At 44.3% G+C, this 25,566-nt stretch overlaps 1 protein-coding gene across 1 annotated transcript in view; it reads right to left on the reverse strand.

The window, feature by feature from the left end:
* LOC116970914 (guanine nucleotide-binding protein subunit alpha-14) overlaps positions 1 to 25,566 on the reverse strand; it is a 166,379-nt gene that overhangs the window by 75,157 nt on the left and 65,656 nt on the right. Inside the window, exon 2 of the mRNA XM_033017585.1 lies at positions 15,187 to 15,371. Within this exon, the coding sequence (XP_032873476.1) occupies positions 15,187 to 15,371 (185 nt within the window). The remainder of the gene's footprint in view (positions 1 to 15,186; positions 15,372 to 25,566) is intronic.

Below are 25,566 nucleotides of genomic sequence, written 5' to 3' on the forward strand. Positions count from 1 at the left end.
CACTACCTGGTGTTGGTTGATTCATACTCCAACTGGTTCGAAGTGGATCTTCTCCCTGCTATCACCTCTGAAATGGTTATCAGTAAGCTGCGCAGACACTTTGCTACCTTTGGGTCCCCGGTCCGCTTGCAGACCGACAACGGCCGTCAGTTCACCAGTGCAGAATTCCAGGCTTTCGCTGTGAAGTGGAACTTCACTCACTATACCAGCAGCCCCGAATACCTGCAGAGCAACGGCCTGGCCGAGCGAGCTGTCCGCAGTGCCAAGAATTTGCTCGAGCAGTCTCGTCTCACCAATGGTGACTTCTACCTGGGTCTACTAAACCTTCGCAACATCTCACGGGACCCTACCATGCGATCCCCTGCCCAGCGTCTGATGTCCCGCGTGCTTCGCCCACCGATGCCGATCGCCCAACAATCCCTGGTGCCCAAGGTCCTCCAGCCTGCCGCCGTCCAGCAACGGATTGCTCACAAGCATGAGGTACAGCGCCGCTCTCACGACAAGTCCTGCCGCCCGCTCTCACCACTACTGCCTGGCCAGGTCGTCCGCATGCAGACAGCCACCGGATTCTCCCGACTCGCAACCGTTGTTGGAGTGGACGATTCCCAGAGATCTTACCTGGTGGACTTTGATGGAACTGTCTACCGCCAGAGCCGCCAGCACCTGTTGGCCGTTAACGAGCCTCTGCCTCCTCCTGCGGATCCCTACGCTCCTCCGTTGCGTTTCGAGCCTGTCATTACTAATTACCCCACAGCTCCCTGCATGCTTGCCGCGTTCTCCTCCCTCTGCGCTTCCTGCTTTCGGGCAGATCATCTCCTCCCCTGCTCGTTCTCCTTCTCCTCCTTCTCCCCCGTCTCCGCCTCCTGGATCACCTGTGCCGATTGAGTCACCTTCCGCATTCCCGGTTGGGTCTCCGCCGACTTTCTCCTTCCCGGCTGCTACTGCTCCGCCTCCTCTTCTTTCTGGTGGGGAGGGTGATGGTGCTATACGCACACGCTCGGGTCGGGTTGTCAAACCTCCTGTCCGCTACGGTGATTTCGTTTAAATTTGCATGTGTTGTATAATCACACTGCCACTGTTATAACTTCAATTTTAGATTTCTAAGGGAAAGGATGTAGATGGTTTATGCATGCAACCTATAATGTAGCTACCTCAATACCACTAACCATGCCCAGTCATCTCAGTATAACTGTGATATCTTCCCCTTGCTCCTCCCTTGGTTCCAGTATGCCTGAAGACTAGATGCAGTCAGTACTGGGACGTGTTTGACATGTGCCTTTATTAAAGACTCAGTAAAGTTACAGTGTGTCAGACTGGACTCCTTTACAGTAACATTAGCAAATTTGCAGATGACATAAAGCTGGGTGGCAGGGTGAACTGTGAAGAGGATGCTATGAGGATGCTGGGTGACTTAAATAGGTTGGGTGAGTGGGCAGATGCATGACAGATGCAGTGTAATGTGGATAAATGTGAGGCTATCCACATAGGTGGCAAAAGAAGGCAGATTATTATCTGAATGGTGAAAGATTAGGAAAAGGGGAAGTGCAACGAGACCTGGGTGTCCTTCTACATCAGTCACTGAAAGTAAGCATGCAGGTACAGCAGGCAGTGAAGAAAGCTAATGTTGGCCTTCATAACGAGAGGATTTGAGCACAGGAGCAAAGTTGTACAGGGCCCTAGTGAGACCACATCTGGAGTATTATGGGCACTTTTGGTCTCCTAATTTGAGGAAGGACATTCTTCTTATTGAGGAAGTGCAGCGTAGGTTCATGAGGTTAATTCCCGGGATGGCGGGACTGTCATACGAATTTAGAAGGATGAGAGGATATCTTACAGAAACATATAAAATTATTAAGGGATTGGATAAGCTAGATGCAGGAAACATGTTCCCGATGTTGGGAGAGTCCAGAACCAGGGGCCACAGTTTTAAAAAAAGGGGTAGGCCGTTTAGATGAGAAAAAACTTTTCACCCAGAGGGTTGCGAATTTGTGGAATTCTCTGCCTCAGAAGGCAGTGGAGGGCGATTCACTGGATGCATTCAAAAGATAGACCTCTTAGGGCTAGCGGAATCAAGGGATATGGGGAGAAGGCAGGAATGGGATACTGATTGTGGATGATCAGCCATGATCATATTGAATGGCGGTGCTGGCTCGAAGGGCCGAATGACCTACTCCTGCACCTATTTTCTATGTTTCTATGTAATCCCATTTACAAACATAGGTCCATAAACTTTGTATCCCTTGGCTGTGCTGATTGAGAAACTTGTTAAATATTGAGATTACATACCTCTACCACCCTTAGGTGGTACATTTCAGTTTCCAAACACCATCTGGATAAAAAGGTCTTCATCAGATCCCTCTAAACCTCTTACCTCTTACATAAATCTATGTCCTTAGTTTTATATACCTCTGCTACCAAGAATAATTTCTTCCTATCAATCCTATCTACACCCCTCATGATTTTGTATAACATCAAGGAAGACAAACAAAGTCTTTCCAGTATTTCTTCATAAGTGAAATACGCAATCCCAGACAACATCTTGGTGAATCTCCTCTGCACCATCCCATTGGAATGATGTTCTTACATGTGGCAAACATTAAAACTGTAACGCGTACTCCCGCCGTGATCCAAACAAATGTTTACAACATTGTATTGTGACCCTCTGCTCTTAGATTCGATGCACATTAAGGAAGTTTCCGTTTCCTTACCTGCCCATGTTGCCATCTTAGGCATGCTTGGACTTTTACATCGAGATTTCTATACTCCCAGAGGCCCAACCCTTATGTTTTACTTTTATTCGTCTGCCTCACTCTGATCAGGATGAAATTCCATCAGCCATTGCTCTGTTCATTTTACCAACAGATCGATATCACCTACAGTCTCCAACAATCCACTTTCCTATCAACACCATCAATTTTCATATGTCATCTTACTAATTATACATCTTGGTCTTTTAATGTATATTACTAATAGAAGAGGTCTCAGCATCAAGACAATAGACAATAGGTGCAGGAGTAGGCCATTCGCCCCTTTGAGCCAGCACGGCTATTCAATGTGATCATGGTTGATCATCCCCAATCAGTACCCCATTCCTGCCTTCTCCCCATATCCCCTGACTCCGCTATCTTTAAGAGCCCTGTCTAGCTCTCTCTTGAAAGTATCCAGAGTACCGGCCTCCACCTGAGGCAGCGAATTCCACAGATTCACATCGCATCAATCACTATGGTGCAACACTAGTCACAGGCTTCCAAATCACACAAAAAAACTCCAGTACCATTCACTATCTCCTACAACCAATACAACCTATCCTGGATCCAATTTGCCAACTCGCCTCAGATCCCATAGGCCCCAACCTTCTGGGCCAATCTCCCATGTGGTTTCTTGTCAAATGCTTTATTAAAACTACCTACATCAGACCACATCAATATAATCTTTTACCTCTTCAAAAGCTTCCATCAAATTGGTTATACAGGATCACCTACTTACAAAACTATTCTCTCTGTGATCCGGTATAACCAAATTTATTCCTCACCTTAAACACATACACACCGCAGTTACAAATTAATACAAAGTAAAAACAAACTTATTTCCTCTTCTACCAACCATTTCAAGAAATATTTATGACCTCCCTGTGAACCAAAAAGTGGAAGCTCGTGGTGGGGTGAAGTTAAACAATCTGAAGACATATTCTCTTCAGAATAATTCAGTTTCAAAGAGCGAGAATTTTAATTACTTTCATACATCCCGAATACTTAAATAAATAAAAAATTACATGGGAAACTGGACGTTGAGAATAGGCATTAGACAGATGCTTTGAAAAAAATTGGGCGGCACGTCTCGATTATGGAGAACTGCAGACAAAGGAAACTGAGTTCATTTTCTGTCTATCTGGCAGCACAGCCCTTCTTGAATAGTTTGCTTAATAATGAAAAAGAGTCTAGTCACTCATAAAGTACCAGCTCATGATCTTGACAATGAAGGCCATTTTCTTTGCATGTATAAATTTTGACCATGACTGCTCAGCCTTACATGATATATTGTTAACAGACAGACAGGCAGACATTGCAAAACATCACTTCAGAAGAATAATACAGGAAGCATTGCACGGCAGAGAGCACAACAATTGGAAAGCAGGCCCTTCTAAAGAACAGTAACTCGTTCAACATAAGTAATATTTTTAATTTACTTATTATTGATGTTGTAATGAGATTGTTTTTTATTTTGGTTTAATATTGGGCAGAAAATTTGTACTTGATTCATTTTGAACAACTGTATTTATTGAATTTCAAGTTAGTGGGTTGAAGAGAGGAGATGGATGTTTGACCCTCATGGTTTTTCTAAGATAGTATGTTGTATTGAGACAATGGTAAAATGATCAACCTAGCAATACTGAACCCAGAGTACTTGAAAGGAAACAATGCTCAAGTTCAAATTCACATGCACCAATTGGTACAGTGAGATTTGAGTTACCATACAGCCATATGAATACAAACACAATACATGATAGAGTTTAACATAAACACCCCCCCACAGCGGAATCAACATTTCCACTGTGGGGAAAGGCAATAAAGTTCAGGCATCTTCCTCATCGTTCACCGTGGTAGGGGCCTGTGAGCCCTCTGCAGTCGTCGCTATGGACGGCCCGATGTTTCAGGCCCTCTCGCCGGGATGATGGAACTCTGGCGTCAGAACGACTCTCAGCAGCTTGGAGTTTCCGAATCGGCCGCTTCCTACCGGAGACCGCAGCTCCCAAAGTCCACAGGCCGAGCTGGACGAAGTTCCGACACTGGCGACCCTCGGCAGAGGATCCCAGGACTCCGCGATGTTACAGTCAGCGCCGCCGCTGTTGGAAGCTCCACAATCCACAGCTCCATGATGTTCAAGTCAGCTGGCCCAACATTCTGGAGCTCCACAAGGCATTGCCCGCTCAGTGCTGCGCCGCCGCTGAAGCTCTGGCCGGTCTCCGGCAGGAAAGGCCGCGCCAATCCAAATGGTAGGCCGCGAGGGTGGGGGGGCGAAGATGCGACTCGGAGAAAAGACTCATCCTCGACCAGATAGTGACTCGGAAACATTTTCCCCCTTCCCCTCCCCCACATAAAAAGACTAAGAAACCTCCAAAAACATACTTTTAAACAGACTAAAAATAACAAAAAGAGTGAAAGGACGGACAGACCGCTGGCGAGGCTGCTGCGCGCGGAGCCACGTGATGACGAAAGTGTGATGACAAGGTAGATTCAGCAGCAGGACAAATAAATGGAAAGAAAACTGGAGATGCTAAATGAACAGGTATCTCTTGAAAAGACATAATACTCCTTACAAAATAGTACGTTACTATTTATTCTAAGAAGCCGGACAAATAGTTGGCTTTAAATTTGTGGATTCAAATCCTGTTAGCAGGGTCTGAAATTATTGCATACCTTCAATTCCTAAACACTGATGGTTCTTTCTCAAAATGAGTGATTAGGTAGGCAACTCCAAGCAATGAATCACAATGAGTAAGAAGGAACTGCAGATGCTGGTTTAAACCAAAGATAGACACAAAAAGCTGGAGTAACTCAACAGGACAGGCAGCATCTCTGGAAAGAAGGAATTGGTGACGTTTCGGGTCGAGTCGCATCAATCACAAAGTTCTGGGAGAGTAGTCACATGCCGACCACAATAAGTAAAGATGGAGGGTTAATTTCCAAATGCACTTTTGGTCATTTAACCACCACATAAACATCCATCAGACCAATGGAACTTTAAAAAATATTTTAAACCAAATTTTGGAAAAATGCACCCGCCCCAACGCTTAAAATGTGGATCACAAGCATGTCTGAAACGTTACATCTCGAAGATATGAGATTCGTCCTAGCAGGGAAATCAGAACAATTCTTAAAGATATGGTCTCCTTTCATCGATTTATTACAAGTATAATCTGGTGCAACATAACTCTGGAAATTAACCGTTTCAGAACTGCGTGAGGGGTGTGGAAAGATATGAAGTAGGTATATTCCTTTTCTTTTCTGTTCTGTTTTTTTTCTATTTTTCCTTTCTTGTTTTCTCTTTTTTTCTACATCTTTATGGGTTCTCTCTCTCTATCCTTCCACAAACTATCAATTGTTAACTCCTGGGGCTTACACATCACTACTTTCCTTAATCTTTTCTTTTCTCTTTTTTTCTTGCTTCTGTTATTTCTCTATTCTTAAATTTAAAACAAGAAGTTGTACACAAAATGTATTATGTTATATGCCATGGTTTATACAACTGTATATTGTTTCAAATAAATATATATATATATTAAATAAATAAATAATGAAAATACATAATTCAATTCACTGCTGATGCAACACTGATACTTTTAAATTATGCAAAAGTAGTTGCCAATCTAACCTAAGAGTAAAATAAAATGTTTTTTTCCAAAAAAACAAAACAGTTGTAGACACTGGCATTGCAAAATAAAATAATTCTGGACATATTCAGCAGGACAGACAACACCTATTTAGAGGCAAGTAGAATAAATGTTCTCCAAGTAATATAATCACAAAAGATCCATGGACACGATGCAGGGTTCAGATTATCAGCTGTGTTTTTTTTATTTCAAGAAGACACAAATATTGACGGTCATTCCTCACATTGGCTGTGTGCGGGTGTTTTCTGTGCATAGTTTAGTTACTTTGTTAATCATGTGAAATGTCACCACTTGAAAGATTATCTCTGTTATTCTCTCCATAGATGCTAGCTGACCTTTAGATACTTCCAAAATTTTCTGTTTTTATTTTGTTCAGTTCGCAGGAAAGATTTGCAACTTTTGGAGAAAGAATGATGAAGTATTGTAAAATATTCTAACTATAGACATACACTAACCCTCCCTGCCTTCGAAATTTGCCGCTCACATTAAAAAGACCAACATTTCTGCATATCTGGATCCAGATATTAACACACAAATTTGTAAGAATCAGTTTTCAATAGGGACTAAGAAATTGATCAGATGATATTATTTGCATCTGATAACATTTGCATGTTGTTAAGGTAACTGTAACAGTTCATATTTACAGGAGGGCAGATGGTTTCTATTAGCCCAAGACTCTGATAAGAAGACAGCAGCACATGGACAATTCTCACCATAGTCAATTTGCATAAGTTGCAATCCTAAAGGGTAGTTATATCAGAGGTTACACCTAAAATATGCCAAGAAACAATTTTGCTATAGCTGCTGGAGCAACTAAAACAAAGATACCACAAAACAAATCTATTGCCATACTTGCTCCTGATATTATGAAGAATATTGTGGAAAAAAATACAATTATTTAGCTTACATTAAAGTTATTAGTGTGAATAGTCCCCATGATTCCAAAATAATCAGTTCCATGTGAGACATTGGTAGGATTGGCAGTGTTATTGAGAAGATTGGCACAGTTTCTAAAGGGGCTGTCCCACTTGGGCGACCTAATCTGCAAGTTTAGAAGAGTGTCATCGACATTCAAACCCACAGCATGGTCGACACGTGGTCCTAGGAGGTTCTATGAGGTCACTGGAACTCACCTTCATGCTCGAGGGAAGTTCCTGAATACTCGTGGAATGGAGTGGGTCGCTATTTAGTTACAGGCAGTCGAGGGCAGCCGTAGGCAATCTCCTTCGCTGACCTTCTCCTTCGCTTGTGTGTGTGTGGTGTGTGTGGTGTGTGTGTGTGTGGTGTGTGTGTGTGTGTGTGTGTGTGTGTGTGTGTGTGTGTGTGTGTGTGTGTGTGTGTGTGTGTGTGTGTGTGTGTGTGTGTGTGTGTGTGTGTGTGTGTGTGTGTGTATGTGTGTGTGTGCTCGATCCAGCTCGCGGTTTCAACGCGGTCCATCCTGCTCGAGGCTTTCCAGGCGAGTGCCCGCGAGCTTGAAGGTCGAAGACACTCTTCTTAACTCGCGGATGAAGACGAGTCGCCCAGGTGGGACAGCCCCTTAAGGACAGAGAGTTTGTGACGGGAGTTAATGACAACAATATGGAAATTCATCTTCTAATTCAACAGTTTATGCAATTTTATATTTGCAAAATGTGATCCCATTGAAAAAAGAATTTCACAAACCGAATACAAAAGTTGAGGGTTGGCATGGCCATGGTAGTCCATAGAACATATTTCTGTGCTGCATGACTTCGATACGTGCAAGATGCGCTTTAAGCAGTTTTTACTGCTGATAAATTTCCATTCCAAGTTTAGCTTGAAGGAAATTATCTCCTATCAAGATAGGTAATTATACAACTAATCTGACAATGTAGAGGTGGTAGAGTGCTGGGAAACTGAGTGCTATTTATTATTAACCCACTACGAATTTTCTAATAATTACTGGTCTGGCACCTCGTTTAATCAAGACCAAATTAAGAGAGCGCGCTTGAAATTCCCTGCCCTGAAGTCACCCCAAAAATGTGTCGCCATGAACGGGTGAGACGGCCATCTTGACCTCATTGGGAATTCCACAGCCGATCAGCAGGGTGAATTTGGTCCCTGTGGATGGGGCTCTGGAACACTAGCCCGGCTGAAGCCGGAGGATCCGTTCCCGTAGCCGAAATCCGAGGCAGACTTTGCCGACCAGTCTTTCAGCCCCCCCCTCATCGGGGCATCAGAGGGCAACTCGCCAACCAGAGCCCATGCAAGAAATACAAGTTTTGCAGTAAAATTAATTCACATATAATATTTGTTTTATTTAAGTTTCTTGCAGTCCATGGTACTTTAGAGATGCGGGAGGGGTATAATTAGTGGGTCAGAAATGCATTGTTGTACCATTATTATATGACCTGTCAGTGCCACAAAGCAGATATTTTGGCAAGGCTCTGGAACCAAGGGTGCCAGAAGATTGGTGGTGGAACTGTAACTGAAATATTTATACTAACTAGATCGCTGCAGCTAACATCATTGTGAATAATTTGACAAAACGAAAAGTTCCGAAGTTGAAAATCCATTGAACAATTTCAAGACATCAATTGTGAATCAAGATCTCAAAATCAAAATATAACATGCATTAATTTCCATCCTGTATTACAAATGTATGGTTTATGTTTCATGTATGAGATAAGGACCATCCTTTAAGTATTTAGCCACTGCTATTTGTGAAAGTGGCCCGTTTGAATTACTGTCTGTTCTGCGTATATTAGTTGCTGCCCTCAGAAGTAGTGCTTGTGTGTGAAATACAATTCAGAGTTTGAAGTATTACTATGTAAGCTGAGGTAGAAGATAGAAGTCTTTGTGACAAAAAAAGAAACTGCCACATCCATGAAGAGCCAGAGGAAATGGTGCAAATCCCCTCTCATCTCACATAATCCTTCACATTCTCATAAAGGTATCAGTTACCATAGAAAATATTCAAACTGCCAAATATAACACACTTGTTAATCTCATCTGTCAGAATCATACAGCACCTTTGGCCCAACTCAACCATGTCACCAAACAAATATGCCCCATTCAAGGCAGTCCCATTTGGCCATGCCCTATCCTTTTATCCTGCAGAAACAGCTAAACTTCTACGAGGCTGTGAGAATTGTAAACATTTCCGAACTGCTACCCGCCTTCTCAGCCAGAACCCAATGAATTGGCATAAGGCTCCTGCTCTCAACATTGATCCACTCCTTCAGATTACAAGTCAAGTCAAGTGAACCTCCAATCCAACATTCCGTGAATTCCAGAACCAGATTCCAATTGAAGAAAAGCAATGCTACCACGAGTCAGCAGCACATAGTAATCCACAGCACTCCTGCAGGATGTGATTTCCACACACACCTCCAGAATTTCAAATTAATACAGTTTAGCCAGCAGTTTTCCTCCTCATGAGATATGCGCTTCTAGCCCTTACACAACTTAACTGATTTCTCTTACAGTTCCCCAAGACTTTAAGTAGGATACCAGATCATCCACCTAGGGAGTGTTGCAGAGCAGATGGATCTAGGAGTATAGGAACATAATTCCTTGAAAATGGTGTCACAGGTAGAAAAGGTGTTCAAGGCAGCTTCTGGCACATTGACCTCATCAGTCAGGGTATTGAGTATAAAAGTCGGGATGTTATGTTACAGTTGTACAAGACATTGGTGAAGCCACATTTGAGGTATTGTGTTTGGTATTGAGGTATTTGGTGTTGAGGTATTGTATCACATTTGAACACCGAGCCTTGAGGCACTCCACTTGCCACTGCGTGCCATTCTGAAAAGGACCCGTTCACTCCTACTCTTTGCTTCCGGTCTGCCAACCAATTTTCTATCAATGTCAACACCCTACCCCCAAAGCCATGTGCTCTAATTTTAGTCACCAGTCTCCCGTGCGGGACCTTATCAAAGGCTTTATGAAAGCTTTGATACCCTACATCCACGGGCACCCCTTCATCCATTTTACTTGTCACATCCTCAAAAAAATCCAGAAGATTAGTCAAGCATAATTTCCCTTTCATAAATCCATGTTGACTTGGACTAATCCTTTTACTGCTATCCAAATTCCCCATTATTACCTCTTTAATAATTGACTCCAGCATCTTTCCCACCACCGAAGTCAGGCTAACTGTTCTGTAATTCCCCGTTTTCTCTCTCGCTCCTTTCTTGAAAAGTGGGATAACGTTACCTATCCTCCAATCCACAGGAACGGATCCTGAATCTATTGAACATTGAAAAATGATCACCAATGTGTCCACTTTCTAGCGCCACCTCCCTGAGGACCCTAGGATGCAGACCATCAGGCTTAGGGGATTTATCATCCATCAGTCCCATTAGCCTACCCAATACTATTTCTCACCTAATGAAAATTTCTTTCAGTTCCTCTACCCCCTTAGATTTCGTTTCCTTCTGTTGTCCAATGAAAGTTTCCCAATCCACTGGCTTCCGGCTACTCTTTGCTGTGTTATACATCTTTTCTTTTAGTTTTATTCTATCCCTAACTTCTTTTGTCAGCCACGGTTGCCTCCTACTCCCACTCCCCATGTGGGTGTGGGTGGAAACTTTAGCACCTGAGAAAAATACACAGCGTCACAGGGAGAATGTACAAACTCGGTACAGAAATGAAGCTGGGTCACCGGAATTGTGAGACAGCAACATTACTTGCTATGAGCAACCCTAAACAAAGTCCAAGTAAAAAAACAGAGGTCATTTTTAGATATTCCTTCAAAACCACGCCACTTCCACGCCACCTCAAAGCCAGCCTCCCCCCCACACTGGACCCCCATCAGTTTGCCTACCGGGCCAACAGGTCTACAGAGGACGCCATATCGGCGGCCCTACACTCTGCCCTGACCCACCTGGACAACAACAACTCCTACATCAGGTTGCTGTTCATTGATTTCAGCTCCGCTTTCAACACTGTCATCCCCGCCAGCTTGATCACCAAACTCAGCAGGCTTGGCATCGCCACCTCCCTCTGCAACTGGACACTGGATTTCCTCACCAACAGACCACAGTCTGTTAGGGTCAACAACCTCACCTCCACCACTATAACATTGAACACCGGCGTGCCACAGGGCTGTGTGCTCAGCCCTCTCCTCTACTCCCTCTTCACCCACGACTGCATCCCTAAGTACGGATCCAACGCCATCATTAAGTTTGCTGACGACACCACGGTGGTAGGACTGATCAGTGACAACGATGAGTCAGCCTACCGAGAGGAGGTCCAGCACCTGACAACCTGGTGTGCCAATAATAACCTCGTCCTCAACTCCAAGAAGACGAAGGAACTTATTGTCGACTTCAGGAAGGTCAGAGGGGGCAGACATACCCCCATCCACATAAACGGGACTGAGGTGGAGCGCGTCTCCAGCTACAAATTCCTCGGGGTACACATCTCGGAGGATTTGTCCTGGTCCCTCAACACCTCCAAGCTGATCAAAAAGGCACAGCAGCGCCTTTACTTCCTGAGGAGGCTCAAGAAAGCCCACCTGTCCCCCCAGATCCTGACCAACTTCTACAGGTGTACCATCGAGAGCATCCTGACCGCCTGCTTCACGGTATGGTACAGCAGCTGCACTGTTGCGGACAGGAAGGCACTACAACGGGTGGTGAAAACCGCGCAGCACATCATCGGTGCCCCGCTCCCTGCCATGGATGCCCTCCACCGAAAACGGTGTCTGAAACGAGCTGGGAAGATCATTAAAGACCCCTCCCACCCCAACCATGGACTGTTTGCCCTCCTCCCATCAGGGAGGCGGTACAGGAGCCTCAGGTCTCGTACCAGTAGGATGAGGAACAGCTTCTACAATCATACCGTCGCATTGCTGAACTCGGAGTCCCGCCGATAGATTCCTCCGGTCCCTCCGTCCCCATTGTTTAATTATTCTGTATTTTTTTATTATTCTGTATCCTCTTTTTTTTTTTTTTTTTTCTATATTGCACTACTACGGACTGACGCAAAACTGCATTTCGTTGTACCCATACTCAGTATTTGTGCAATGACATTAAAGTTGAATTGAATTGAAAAAAAAAAAAAGAGCAACTCAAATCCTTATGGTCAAGCATTGTTTTTCTGTAACTCAATTATTGATTTGGTAACCAGATTACAGAGCTGCCAAGTATGTCAGGGCATTTCAATATTCTAGTACCTGAAAATCAGTATTTTGCTGAGGAAATCAGTATTTCTACGCAGTGCCATTTTGCTGGAAAAAATAAATGATGTGCGATCATACCCATGAAAGAGTACAAGAATGCATAACTTGTTTATTGTGTATTTGTAATGCAGTTTATTGTGTATTATAGGTCATAGCTGCTTTCTTGCATCTCTCTCTCTCTCTCTCTCTCTCTCTCTCTGTGTTGCCTGCAGCCATCGCCTGCTTCAGTAAGGGAAGCTGGTCAGTGATAGGTCGCAACGCCCCTCGGAGGCTGCGTCTGATTGGTCGCAGAGTGACCAGTGCATTATGTGATTGGACATAATGCCCTTGGAGAAGTGCGGCTGATTGGAAGGGTATTTTAAGGGAAGCTAGTCGGTGATTGGACGCAACCCCCTTAGAGAAAGCAGTTGACGGCTGCCAAATAATTGGGCACAAAAGATTGTAAGCAGGAAAACAAAAAAAATCGGAATTCTGATTTAATTCAGAAGAATATCATGCCTGATCTGCAGTTCCTTCCTATTGAAGAAGAACCCTGGCCCGAAACAACTCCTAATCCATTCCCTCCACAGAGTTTTTTTAAACTCTGAAATTGAAGATAGACATGAAGCTGGAGCAACTCAGCGGGACAGGCAGCGACTTGGGGAGAAGGAAACGGTGACGTTTCGGGTCGAGACCCTTCTTCAGACTGAACTGAGCTCTCGTCGGTGACAGTACTTGTGGTTGGCTGAAGAAGGGTCTCGACCCAAAACGCCACCCACCGCCCGTCCCGCTGAGCCACCCCAGCCCTCCGTGTCCACCTTCAACTCCAGAGCCAAACAAAAAACACAGAGTGCTGGAAGAACTCAGCGGGCCAGGCGGCACCCGCGGAGGGAACGGACCAGGAGCCGACCTGGGCCAGGGTTCTCCCACCCCCCCCCCACAACCGGAAGGAACTGCAGATGCAGCCGTCCCCGCAAAACGGGAAATGATTCCAGGAATGCCGAGGTGAAAGAGGGAGCGAGATGGGGAGTGGGAGAGAGAGCGCGCAAGAGGGAGGGAGGGAGAGAGCAAAAGACAGAGACACGGTGTGAGAGGGAGAGCGACGGATGGGGGAAAGAGAGAGAGGGGAGAGGGAGGGAGAGAGAGCGAGAGAGAGAAAGAACGACAGAGAGACCCCAACCCAAGAACCGCGGCAGACCAACGCCCACAAAAACAATCATCCAGATCTTGAAACCCAAAACACCAATAGATTTATCTGTTACAATCTCCAGAGGTACAGCATGACCCCCCCCCCCCCCCCCACATCCCTGCATTTTCCAAGCAGCAAGATCCCAAGTCAACCCCACCTGGCCACCACCCCTCCATTGGCAAGTGGCATGGCAACGAAACAGGAAGACGGGCCGATCCCGGCCGCTTCCACCTGCCCGCTGCACCTCGTTGTTACGATTATCTATGGTCGATTTTGCGTTGTTAAATACGGACTTTAAAAAAATCCGTATGTAACAACGCAAAACCGTACATCCGTTTCTTATCGCATTTCCGTACAAAATATGGAATATCCGTACTACTTGGCAGCTCTGAGATTATAGTCAGTCTGAGAAGGGGTCTCGACCTGACCCATTCCTTCTCTCCAGAGATGCTGCCTGTCCCGCTGAGTTACTCCAGCACTTTGTGTCTACCTATAGGTTTATAAAGTTATATAACATACAAATAGGCCCTCCAGCCCACTCATCCATGCTGATCATGGTAAGTGATAGGAGCAGAATTAGGCCATTCGGCCCATCAAGTCTACTCCACCATTCAATCATGGCTGATCTATCTCTTCCTCCTAATCCCATTCTCCTACATTCACCCCAAAACCCCTGACACTCATACTGAACGAGAATCTATCTATCTCTGCCTTAAAAATATCCATCAACTTGGCCTCCACAGCCTTCTGTGGCAATGAATTCCACAGATTCACCATCGTGATGCTCATCTACACTAATCCCATTAATAAAAAACTTTAACATCTCCTATTTTTTAACTGCAGAACATATCTCGAATCTTCATATCTACCAGCAGCAAAAAACAGTAGCTTAATTGTTTAATTAGACTAGTACTCAAAGCCCTGGTTATTAAGGCACAAGTTGGAGTTAAAATTCACGATTCTAGATAAAATGCTATTTTCAATGACTGGATCATTGCAAAAATTCTTTGGATGCACAAATATCCTTGAGGGACAGAATTCATCCATACTAACCTATCTCATTCTGAATGCGACCCAAATCTATAAATGTGTTTGATTTTGTTAAACTGGTAGTCTTAAGTGACCAAGCAAGATATTCAATTCAGTCATCATTAAGGAATAAACGATAATGTTGGGATTGATAGAGGAATCCACATTAGGATTTTATTGGCGCTAAACCGTATTGCGGTTCTGCACAGTGATCATTATCAACTCAGCATGCAGAAGATAAGTTATTGTTTCATGGAATTACATTAACTATTCCAATACACATTAAAAAAAATTATATATACTCACTATTATCATATCTCAAAGAATTTGAGAGACCTACTAGATATCAAAGTCAACTCATGAGAAACCCTTAGTAACATGGAGAGAAGGAATCCCATGTTGAATTGATCTCAACCAGCGTACAAGTTATTTTCAAACACATAAGAAACTTACCATGTTTTTCTCAATCTTGTACTGCACACGCAGATTGTCCATGGCTTTGATCATGGCTTGTATTGCAGTAAATATGTTCTGAAATACAAGTTTTGTGAAGTTTCTCCTGTCTTCATCTGAGTAACCATCTCCATGAATGATTCTCATCTGCTTAATGAACGTGCTCTTGCCACTTTCACCGGTGCCTAAAATAAAAATAAGGTGAAAGGGAATAAAATTAAAATAGATTTTCTTCTGATTGATTTTAAAACCAGAACATTAAACTGTCCAAAATAAATCACACGATACACAAAATGTGCACGTGCCAGAGGTAGGCAGTAATATTTTTAGCTCCAGCATTAATAGCTCACCTGTCGTTGAACTCCAGAACAAATATTTTCATATTAATTTTAAATATATCATCTTTGAACCACAGACCTTTAGCATTTAGCATAAGGTCTTGAATAACATACAGACCATGTAATATTACTGGGTTTATTTGAATCACAAAGCGGTATTATTATTTAGTATTCAGTCACAATTATTTTCCAATATAATATGCAGGCTATACAATGGGGACTGATTCCTAGTTCTCCATGATTAATTTTTAAGATAATACCATATAACCATATAACCATATAACAATTACAGCACGGAAACAGGCCATCTCGACCCCTCTAGTCCGTGCCGAACACATAATCTCCCCTAGTCCCATATACCTGCGCTCAGACCATAACCCTCCATTCCTTTCCCATCCATATAACTATCCAATTTTCCAAATACACAAGTAAGACTGTATTTATTAGCCAATCGTAATTGTTCCCAAGAAGCAAGAGGCTAGACACCACTGCACTGTCCAGTGAAGATATTCACATCGTTCTATTAGGTCAGTATTTCATGGCCAAGTCAGGAGAGTGCAGGACTTGTACGGTGGTCAATACCAGCTGACATTAGAATGGAATGGCATGCATGTGCAAGCAAGGAACATGCAAGGAAACAGATATTACACTTCAATAATTATCGTACACTTCAATAAATTCAATATGCCCTAGTTTGATATGCCAATTTCAATTACCATACAGTTTTGACACTCGTCACTTTCCTGATTTAGCACAAACATTCAACATTTGATCATGACCAAACATCAAATATGGTCAATAGAATTTTGCAATGTCAGAAACATCCACAATATAACATTCTTAACTGTAGTTTAGTAATTTAATTTATCCCACCTATTCCATATTATAAATAAATCATAATTTAACTCGTAACAAGATGTTCCCTCCCAACAGTTGCCAAATAAATTAAAATCTAAGTGTTTCTTCCAGCAATATTAGAAGTTGGCCCACTCCATCATATTATTCCAGTAATCGTGTATGCTTATTTGCATAACAACTCACAAATAAATCCACAAACATGTTCAGTTATTTCAGCCCATCATTGCTGAAATACTTTACATCTCTACACAGGGAGGTTTACAGATCTACAACAAAATTCAAAAAGACCAAAACAATGTTGCAAATGACATTCTGTGACCTCGTATTGGCACATTATTCCCTTCCATCCCCCATGCAGCCTGACCATTTGTCACATTTCATTCCCCGCACATTTTAGTAGTAATATTGATTTCACTTTGTTCTGTTCAACATTTAATCAACTGAATCAATGTCACAGCACTCCCATGCACAGGGCATCACAGTGGCACAGCGGTAGAGTTGCTGCCTTACAGCGCCAGAGACCCGGGTTTAATGCTGACTACGGGTGCTGTCTGTAAGGAGCTTGTATGTTCTCCCTGAGACCCCGTGGGTTTTCTCCGGTTTCCTCCCGCACTCCAAAGACATGCAGGAAAATTGGCTTTCTGTAAATTCTTCCCAATGTGTAGGATGGTGATAGTGTATGGGGTGATCGCCAGTCAGCACTGACTCGGGGGGCCAAATGAACTGTTTCTACACTGTATCTCTAAAGTAATAAAGTGCCTAAAAATCACAAAACCAAGAATGTATACCACCCTATCATATTCTTCATCTCCAGCTTTAACTCAGAAATTAGAATGCATATACACCAGCCACTGGTAATACCAATGAAGAAACACTGACAAATTCTGGTCAACAGCAGAGATGGCCCCAAGATTTTCAAGTCATGACATTGGTGCTTGAATTCTAGAAATGCAACTAAATAGCTTGGATAAACAAGTGCAAGTAAATTCTTTCTTAATGCTTTTTTCACAATTTTATAGACTAAAAGGTCTAAAAGAATGCACTTTCTCCACTATAAACCTACTGACGCCCATGGCTATCTGGACTACACTTCTTCCCACCCTGCTTCCTGTAAGGACTCCATCCCCTACTCCCAATTCCACCGTCTACGCCGCATCTGCTCCCAGGATGAGGCGTTCCACACCAGGGCATCTGAAATGTCCTCATTCTTCAGGGAACGTGGGTTCCCCTCATCCACCATAGATGAGGCTCGCACCAGGGTCTCTTCCATACCCCGCAACACTGCTCTCTCTCCCCATCCCCCCACTCGCAACAAGGGCAGAGTCCCCCTAGTCCTCACCTTCCACCCCACCAGACGTCACATACAAGTAATCCTCCGTCAGTTTCGCCACCTCCAACGTGACCCCACCACTCGCCACATCTTCCCATCTCCCCCCATGTCTGCCTTCCGCAAAGACTGCTCCCTCCGTAACTCCCTTGTCAATTCTTCCCTTCCCTCCCGTACCACCCCCTCCCCGGGCACTTTCCCTTGCAACCGCAAGAGATGCAACACTTGTCCCTTTACCTCCCCCCTCGACTCTATTCAAGGACCCAAGCAGTCGTTCTAGGTGCGACAGAGGTTCACCTGCATCTCCTCCAACCTCATCTATTGCATCCGCTGCTCTAGATGTCAGCTGATCTACATCAGTGAGACCAAGCGGAGGCTTGGCGATCGTTTCGCCGAACACCTCCGCTCGGTCCGCAATAACCAACCTGACCTCCCGGTGGCTCAGCACTTCAACTCCCCCTCCCATTCCGTATCTGACCTCTCTGTCCTGGGTCTCCTCCATGGCCAGAGCGAGCAACACCGGAAATTGGAGGAACAGCACCTCATATTCCGCTTGGGGAGTCTGCATCTGGGGGCATGAACATGGAATTCTCCCAATTTTGTTAGCCCTTGCTGTCTCCTCCCATCCCTCAGCCCTCGGGCTCCTCCTCCTCCTTTTTCCTTTCTTCTCCCCGCTCCCCCCCCCTCCCCCATCCCTCATCAGTCTGAAGAAGGGTTTCGGCCCGAAACGTTGCCTATTTCCATCGCTCCATAGATGCTGCTGCACCCGTTGAGTTTCTCCAGCATTTTTGTGTACCTTCGATTTTCCTGCATCTGCAGTTCCTTCTTAAACACTTTCTAGTACAAGTGTGTTCTCAAATCATAATTCTTATGATATGAAGAAGCCACTTAGAATCATAGTGTACGGGGATTGCTGGTCAGCATGGACTCAGTGGGCTGAAGGGCCTGTTTCCACACCATATTTCCAAACATATCTCCACTAGCAGGCTCTGCCAGTGCCCAGCAATGGCCTGTTTTCAACCAACAGGAATGAAGCCCCGAGCACCATATATCAGCACTGAGCAGCCAAGCTACTCACCCTGGCCCATCCAACACCAGCTTTCTTAGGCAGCCACACAAAGCAATGAACAATAGGGCGAGTAAGGATTTGCACCAGGGTGCCCCTGCCAGGGCCCCAGCACAGCAACCATCCCTAGTCAAGAGTGCCTTATTGTCATATGTTCTAGGTAGAACAATGAAATTCTTACTTGCAGCAGCACAACAGAATATGTAAACATACTATACTGTAAACAATGATAAACAAGAAAAAGAAAGCACACACACGCACAAAAAAACAATAGTGCAATAATAGTCTATGTAGTTCAGAGCCTATTTGAGGTTGTGGCGTTTAATAGCCCAATGGCTGTAGGGATGAAGCTGTTCCTGAACCTGGACGTTACAGTTTTCAGACTCCTGTACCTTCTTCCTTAGGGCAGGCGTGAAATTAGGTGGTATGGGTGTCTGATGATGCTGGCTGCCTTTGAGGCAGCGACTCCTGTAACTCCCTTCGATGGTGGGGAGGTTAGAACCCATGATGGACTGGGCAGTGTTCACAACTTTTTGCAGTCTTCTTCGCTCCTGGGCATTCAAGTTGCTGAACCAGGCCGTGATGCAACCAGTCAGTATGCTCTCTACTGTACGCCTGTAAAAGTTCAAGGGAATCCTCTCTGACATACCGAATCTCTGTAATCTTCAAGAAATAGAGGCGTTGATGAGCTTTCGTTATAATTGCATCAGTGCTGGGTCCAGGAAAGGTCTTCATAAATATGCACAGCCAGGAATTTGAAGCCATTCACTCTCTCCAACATCATCCCATTTATATAGACAGGTTTGTGGGTCCTCACCAAAGTCCACAATCAGTTCCTTGGTCTTACTGATATTGAGAGCCAGGTTGTTGTGCGGCCACCATTTGGTCAGTCGATCGATCTCACTTCTATACTCTGACTCATCATAATCTGTAGGTCACTCAACAACGATGGTGTCTTCGGCAAACTTGAAGATGGAGTTTGCAATATCCGGCTATACAGTCATGAGTATAGAGTGCATAGAGCAGGGGGCTGAGCACACAACCTTGAGGTGCTCCAGTATTGATGGTTATTGAGGAAGAAGTGTTGTTTTTGCCAATTCGAACAGATTGTGATCAATGTTCCCTCTAATTTTTAGTAGTTCGTGTGCGCAGATATCGTGTATAGGGAGGTTGCATGGCAGTCGAGGCCACGCAACACCTTCTGGAGTACGAGCGGTGAACGTCAGGTAAGCACTTACTATGGCTGCCAGTACAGCGGGCCCAACTTCTGTCCCAGCATCCGAACTCCACGCTCCACTCGCGGACCCCGAGCCGTCTGTCCCCGCGGCCGGTGTTTGGCGGCTGAAACGCCCGGCACCCGGGAGGGAGGGGGAATGAAATCACTCCGTGTGGGGGTGGTTGAATTGGGGGGGGGGGGGGGTGAATCACCCCGTGTGTGGGTCAGGGTCCGGGGGGGCTCCTTCGGCCGCTTACACCTTGATGCTCGGGTTCAGACTGGAGGGTGACTCCAGCCCCGGAGGGTCGTGAGCCGGGACTAACCTTCAATCCGCCGGCACGCTGCTCTTTCGCATGTCAGTGAGCAGCAGTGATTTTGGCGGTTTTCTCTCACGGTTACCCCAATTTCCACAACATTTTACAGCGCAAAAATTGATAATTTAATGGGTTTCTAACTGGTAAGAACGTACATGTTTCGTGTGTTACTAATGTATGCCGGAAGCTGCCTTGTTCTCCAGAAGGATTGAGCTACTCCTTGCCTTTGACCTGATGACCTTACGTGAAACCCCCCTATTGTGCAATTTTCTATGCTGTCACAAATGTGTGTGCGCACTGAATTCTTGAAGGGAGCCAGTGGATGTAGTGTATCTAGACTTTCAGAAAGTAGACTGGTGACTAAAATTAGAGCACATGGTATTGGGGTACGGTGTTGACATGGATAGAAAATTGGTTAGCAGACAGGAAGCAAAGAGTAGGAGTGGACGGATCCTTTTCAGAATGGCAGGCAGTGCCGAGTGGAGTGTCGCAAGGCTCGGTGTTGGGGCCGCAACTGTTTACCATATATATAAATGATTTGGAAGAGGGAATTCGGAGCAACACTAGCAAGGGTGACCTAGACAGGTTGAGTGAGTACGCAGATGCTTGGCTGATGCAGTATAATATAGATAAATGTGAGGTTATCCACTTTGGCGGCAAAAACAAGGGGGGAGATTATTATCTCAATGGGGTTAGGTTAGGTAAGGGGGAGGTGCAGCGAGACCTGGGTGCCCTTGTACACCGGTCACTGAAAGTTGGTTTGCAGGTACAGCAGGCAGTGAAGAAAGCTAATGGAATGTTGGCCTTCATAACAAGAGGAATTCAGTATAGGAGTAAAGAGGTTCTTCTGCAGTTGTAGAGGGTTCTGGTAAGACCACATCTGGAGTATTCTGTACAGTTTTGGTCTCCTAATTTAAGGACATCATTGTGATTGAGGCAGTGCAGTGTAGGTTCACGAGATTGATCCCTGGGATGGTGGGACTGTCATATAAGGAAAGATTGAAAAGACTAGGCTTGTATTCATTGGAGTTTAGAAGGATGAGAAGGCATCTTATAGAAACATATAAAAATATAAAAGGACTGGACAAGCTAGATGCAGCAAAAATTTTCCCAATGCTGGGCGAGTCCAGAACCAGAGGCCACAGTCTTAGAATAAAAGGGAGGCCATTTAAGACTGAGGTGAGAAAAAACGTTGTCACCCAGAGAGTTGTGAATTTGTGGAATTCACTGCCACAGAGGGCAGTGGAGGCCAAATCACTGGATGGATTTAAGAGAGAGTTAGATAGAGCTCTAGGGACTAGTGGAATCAAGGGATATGGGGAGAAGGCAGGCACGGGTTATTGATTGGGGATGATCACCCATGATCACAATGAATGGCGGAGCTGGCCCGAAGGGCCGAATGGCCTCCTCCTGCACCTATTTTCTATGTTTCTATATTTCTAATAATAATAATAATAATAATAATAATAATAATAATAATATATTTTATTGTCATTGCACATATGTGCAACGAGATTTGGTATGCACCTTCATCCGATGTCATAACTTAAACAACTAATAAAATTTAGGTTTAGATACACCGAGAGACATGATTTATAAAAAGAACAGTAAAACAGTCAAAACAGTCTAAAGAGCAAATATGTCTGTGCCGGGTCGATGTGCGACGTGACCATCCGAGGGAGACAGTTCATGGGGGTGGGGGGCACTCAGCAGGGCCAGTTCAGAGCAGCTATAGCTCTGGGGATGAAGCTGTTCCTGAGTCTGGACCTCATGAGCCTTTGGTGTAGCAGTTTTTACTATTTTGTTAAACCATTCAACTTTAAACCAGCTTGTAGTTCTTTTGCGCTTCACAACCTTTGCATCCTTCAAATTTGACATGGTGAATCAAAGTTTCTTTCAATAAAAGCTCAATAGAAGGACATTCTTGCTATTGAGGGAGTGCAGCGTAGGTTTACAAGGTGAATTCCCGGGATGGCGGGACTGTCACATGCTGAGAGAATGGAGCGGCTGGGATTGTATACTCTGGAGTTGAGAAGGACGAGAGGGAATCTTATTGAAACATATAAGATTATTAAGGGTTTGGAGGCAGGAAACTTGGAGGAGGCTAGAGGCAGGAAACATGTTCCCAATGTTGGGGGAGTCCAGAACCAAGGGCCACAGTTTAAGAATAAGGGGTAAGCTATTTAGAACAGAGACGGGGAAACACTTTTTCTCACAGAGAGTTGTGAGTCTGTGGAATTCTCTGCCTCAGAGGGCGGTGGAGGCCAGTTCTCTGGATACTTTCAAGAGAGAGCTAGATATGGCTCTTAAAGATATAGGGAGAAGGCAGGAACGGGGTACTGATTGGGGATGATCAATCATTGAATGGCAGTGCTGGCACGAAGAGCCCAATGGCCTACTCCTGCACCTATTGTCTACTGTCTATAATAAACCAGCTACAGAATTTGAAATTGATCTTCGTAAATTGTACAATAAAGTCAATATGATTATGAGATTTTTACAAATAAATATAAATTATATATTGTATAATTATTGATTACTACATTTCGGGTAACATTGTAGTGTCTATGACATAGGCACTTGAATGCTTTCGGCTTTCAAATGAAACTATTCTTTATTTTAACATTGTAACAAGTCCTCCCCTCGCCCCTGCCACCCCTCTCCCCATTCCCTCTCCACCCCTCTCTATCCCTTTCCCCTCTCCCCTCCCTCCCCACCTCCCACTACTTCCGCGCCAAGGTCCAGTCCCATCCATTTACCGCTGGGTTCCTGCCAGCAGCGCCGCCATCTTTGAGGAGGGCGGCCCTGGTGGGGACGGATGTGGTGCCCGTGAAAGGGTCTAATTGATGATTTCCCTGATGCCAGAGCGAGCTGCAGCTGTCCACAGTGCCAGATCGGGCTGCGGATTTTGAAAATCTGAGAATTTAGAGCGGAGAAATATTATAGCGGAGATTTCCCCCCCCCCAATTTCAACATCCACAGCAATCCTTTTGTGCGCACATAAATTTTCTTTGTGCGCTGGTTTCAAAACTTGTGTGAGCGCGCACACGCGCACAGCTTAAAGGGAGTTGATATGCGCCATAACCAACCTCTCAAATCACTTCATCACCACGGACGTTAGTACCACCGATCAATAGTCATTGAGGCACGTCACCTTACTCTTCTTGGGCACCTGTATTTTTATGCCCTCTTAAAGCAGGTGGGAACTTCAATAATGAGAGATTGAAGATGTCTGCAAAACCTCCAGCCAGTTGGTCTGCACAGATTTTGAGAACACGACCAGGTATACCATCAGATCCAGATGCTTTAAGAGGGTTCACCCTGCCAAAGGATTATCTAACATCGGCATCTGTGATGGTGACTGTAATACCATATGGGCTCTGGAAGGCACATCAGTGTTCTCCCTATCAAAGCGTGAAGAAGATCCAACATTGAGCTCGTCAGGGAGCGATGCATCGCAATCGCTTGAGCTGCCCCCTAATTTCGCCTTGTAGGAAGTGATGGCATTCAAGCCTAGCCACAGTTGCCGAACATCCACCTCATCCTCCAGCTTAAAGCAAAGTCCCTGTTAGCCCTTTTTGATGGCCTTATCAAGGTCATATCTGGACCTTGTATCTCTGCGATACCAAAATTGAATGCCCGGGATGAGGTCCTCAGAAGAATGCGGATCTCCTGGTTTATCCATGGTTTCTGGTTAGGAAACACTCGGATGGGTTTTATAGAATACTATAATGATCCACTTTAAGCTCAATTTCACAAGCATTCTCATCCTTGTGAAAACATCCTGTAATTGGCTTTTTACTTCCATGTTTATTTTAAGAATTCTTCAATGTTAGTTTAGTTCTGTTTATTTATTGACATGTGTACCGAGGTACAGTGAAAATATTTTGTTGTGGGCTAACCACAATGCTCAAGCACAATATGTGATGTCACTGCTACTGGATACTTAAAATGCTGTGGAAATGATAGATGATAGCAATGGTAAATACTTACAGTGCCTTCCATAATGTTTGGGGAAAAAGAACCAACATTTATTTATTTGCCTCGGTACTCCACAATTTGAGAAGTAATAGAAAAAAAAATCACATGTGGTTAAAGTGCACATTGGCAGATTTTATTAAAGGGCATTTTTATACATTTTGGTTTCACCATGTAGAAATTACAGCAGTGTTGATATATGGTCCCCCCATTTCAGGACACCGTAATGTTTGGGACACAACAATGTCATGTAAATGAAAATAGTCATGTTTAGTATTTTGTTGCATATCCTTTCCATGCAATGACTGGTTGAAGTAATGGTGGATGGCTGTTTGTCAGGTTGGAGGCCGGTGACTAATGGGGTGCCTCAGGGATCTGTGTTGGGTCCACTGTTGTTTGTCATGTTCATCAATGATCTGGATGATGGTGTGGTAAATTGGATTAGTAAGTGTGCTGATGATACTAAGGTAGGTGGTGTTGTGGATAATGAAGTAGATTTTCAAAGTCTACAGAGAGATTTAGGCCATTTGGAAGAGTGGGCTGAAAGATGGCAGATGGAGTTTAATGCTGATAGGTGTGAGGTGCTACATCTTGGCAGGAAAAATCAAAATAGGACGTACATGGTAAATGGTAGCGAATTGAGGAATGCAGTTGAACAGAGGGGTCTAGGAATAACTGTGCATAGTTCCCTGAAGGTGGAATGTCATGTAGATAGGGTGGTAAAGAAAGCTTTTGATGTGCTGGCCTTTATAAATCAGAGCATTGAGTAAAGAAGTTGGGATGTAATGTTAAAATTGTACAAGGCATTGGTGAGGCCAATTCTGGAGTATGGTGTGCAGTTTTGGTCGTCAAATTATAGGAAGGATGTCAACAAAATAGAGAGTACAGAGGAGATTTACTAGAATGTTGCCTGGGTTTCAGCAACTAAGTTGTAGAGAAAAGTTGAACAAGTTAGGTCTTTATTCTTTGGAGCGCAGAAGGTTAAGGGGGGACTTGATAGAGGTCTTTAAAATGATGAGAGGGATAGAGAGTTGACGTGGATAAGCTTTTTCCATTGAGAGTGGGGAAGATTCAAACAAGAGGACATGATTTGAGAATTAAGGGACAGAAGTTTAGGGGTAACATAAGGGGGAACTTCTTTACTCAGAGAGTGGTAGCTGTGTGGAATGAGCTTCCAGTGGAAGTGGTGGAGGCAGGTTCGATTTTATCATTTAAAAATAAATTGGATAGGTATATGGACGGGAAAGGAATGGAGAGTTATGGTCCGAGTGCAGGTAGATGGG

Source organism: Amblyraja radiata, chromosome 3 (genome assembly GCF_010909765.2).
Source record: "Amblyraja radiata isolate CabotCenter1 chromosome 3, sAmbRad1.1.pri, whole genome shotgun sequence".
In the NCBI taxonomy this organism is placed as follows: Eukaryota; Metazoa; Chordata; class Chondrichthyes; order Rajiformes; family Rajidae; genus Amblyraja; species Amblyraja radiata.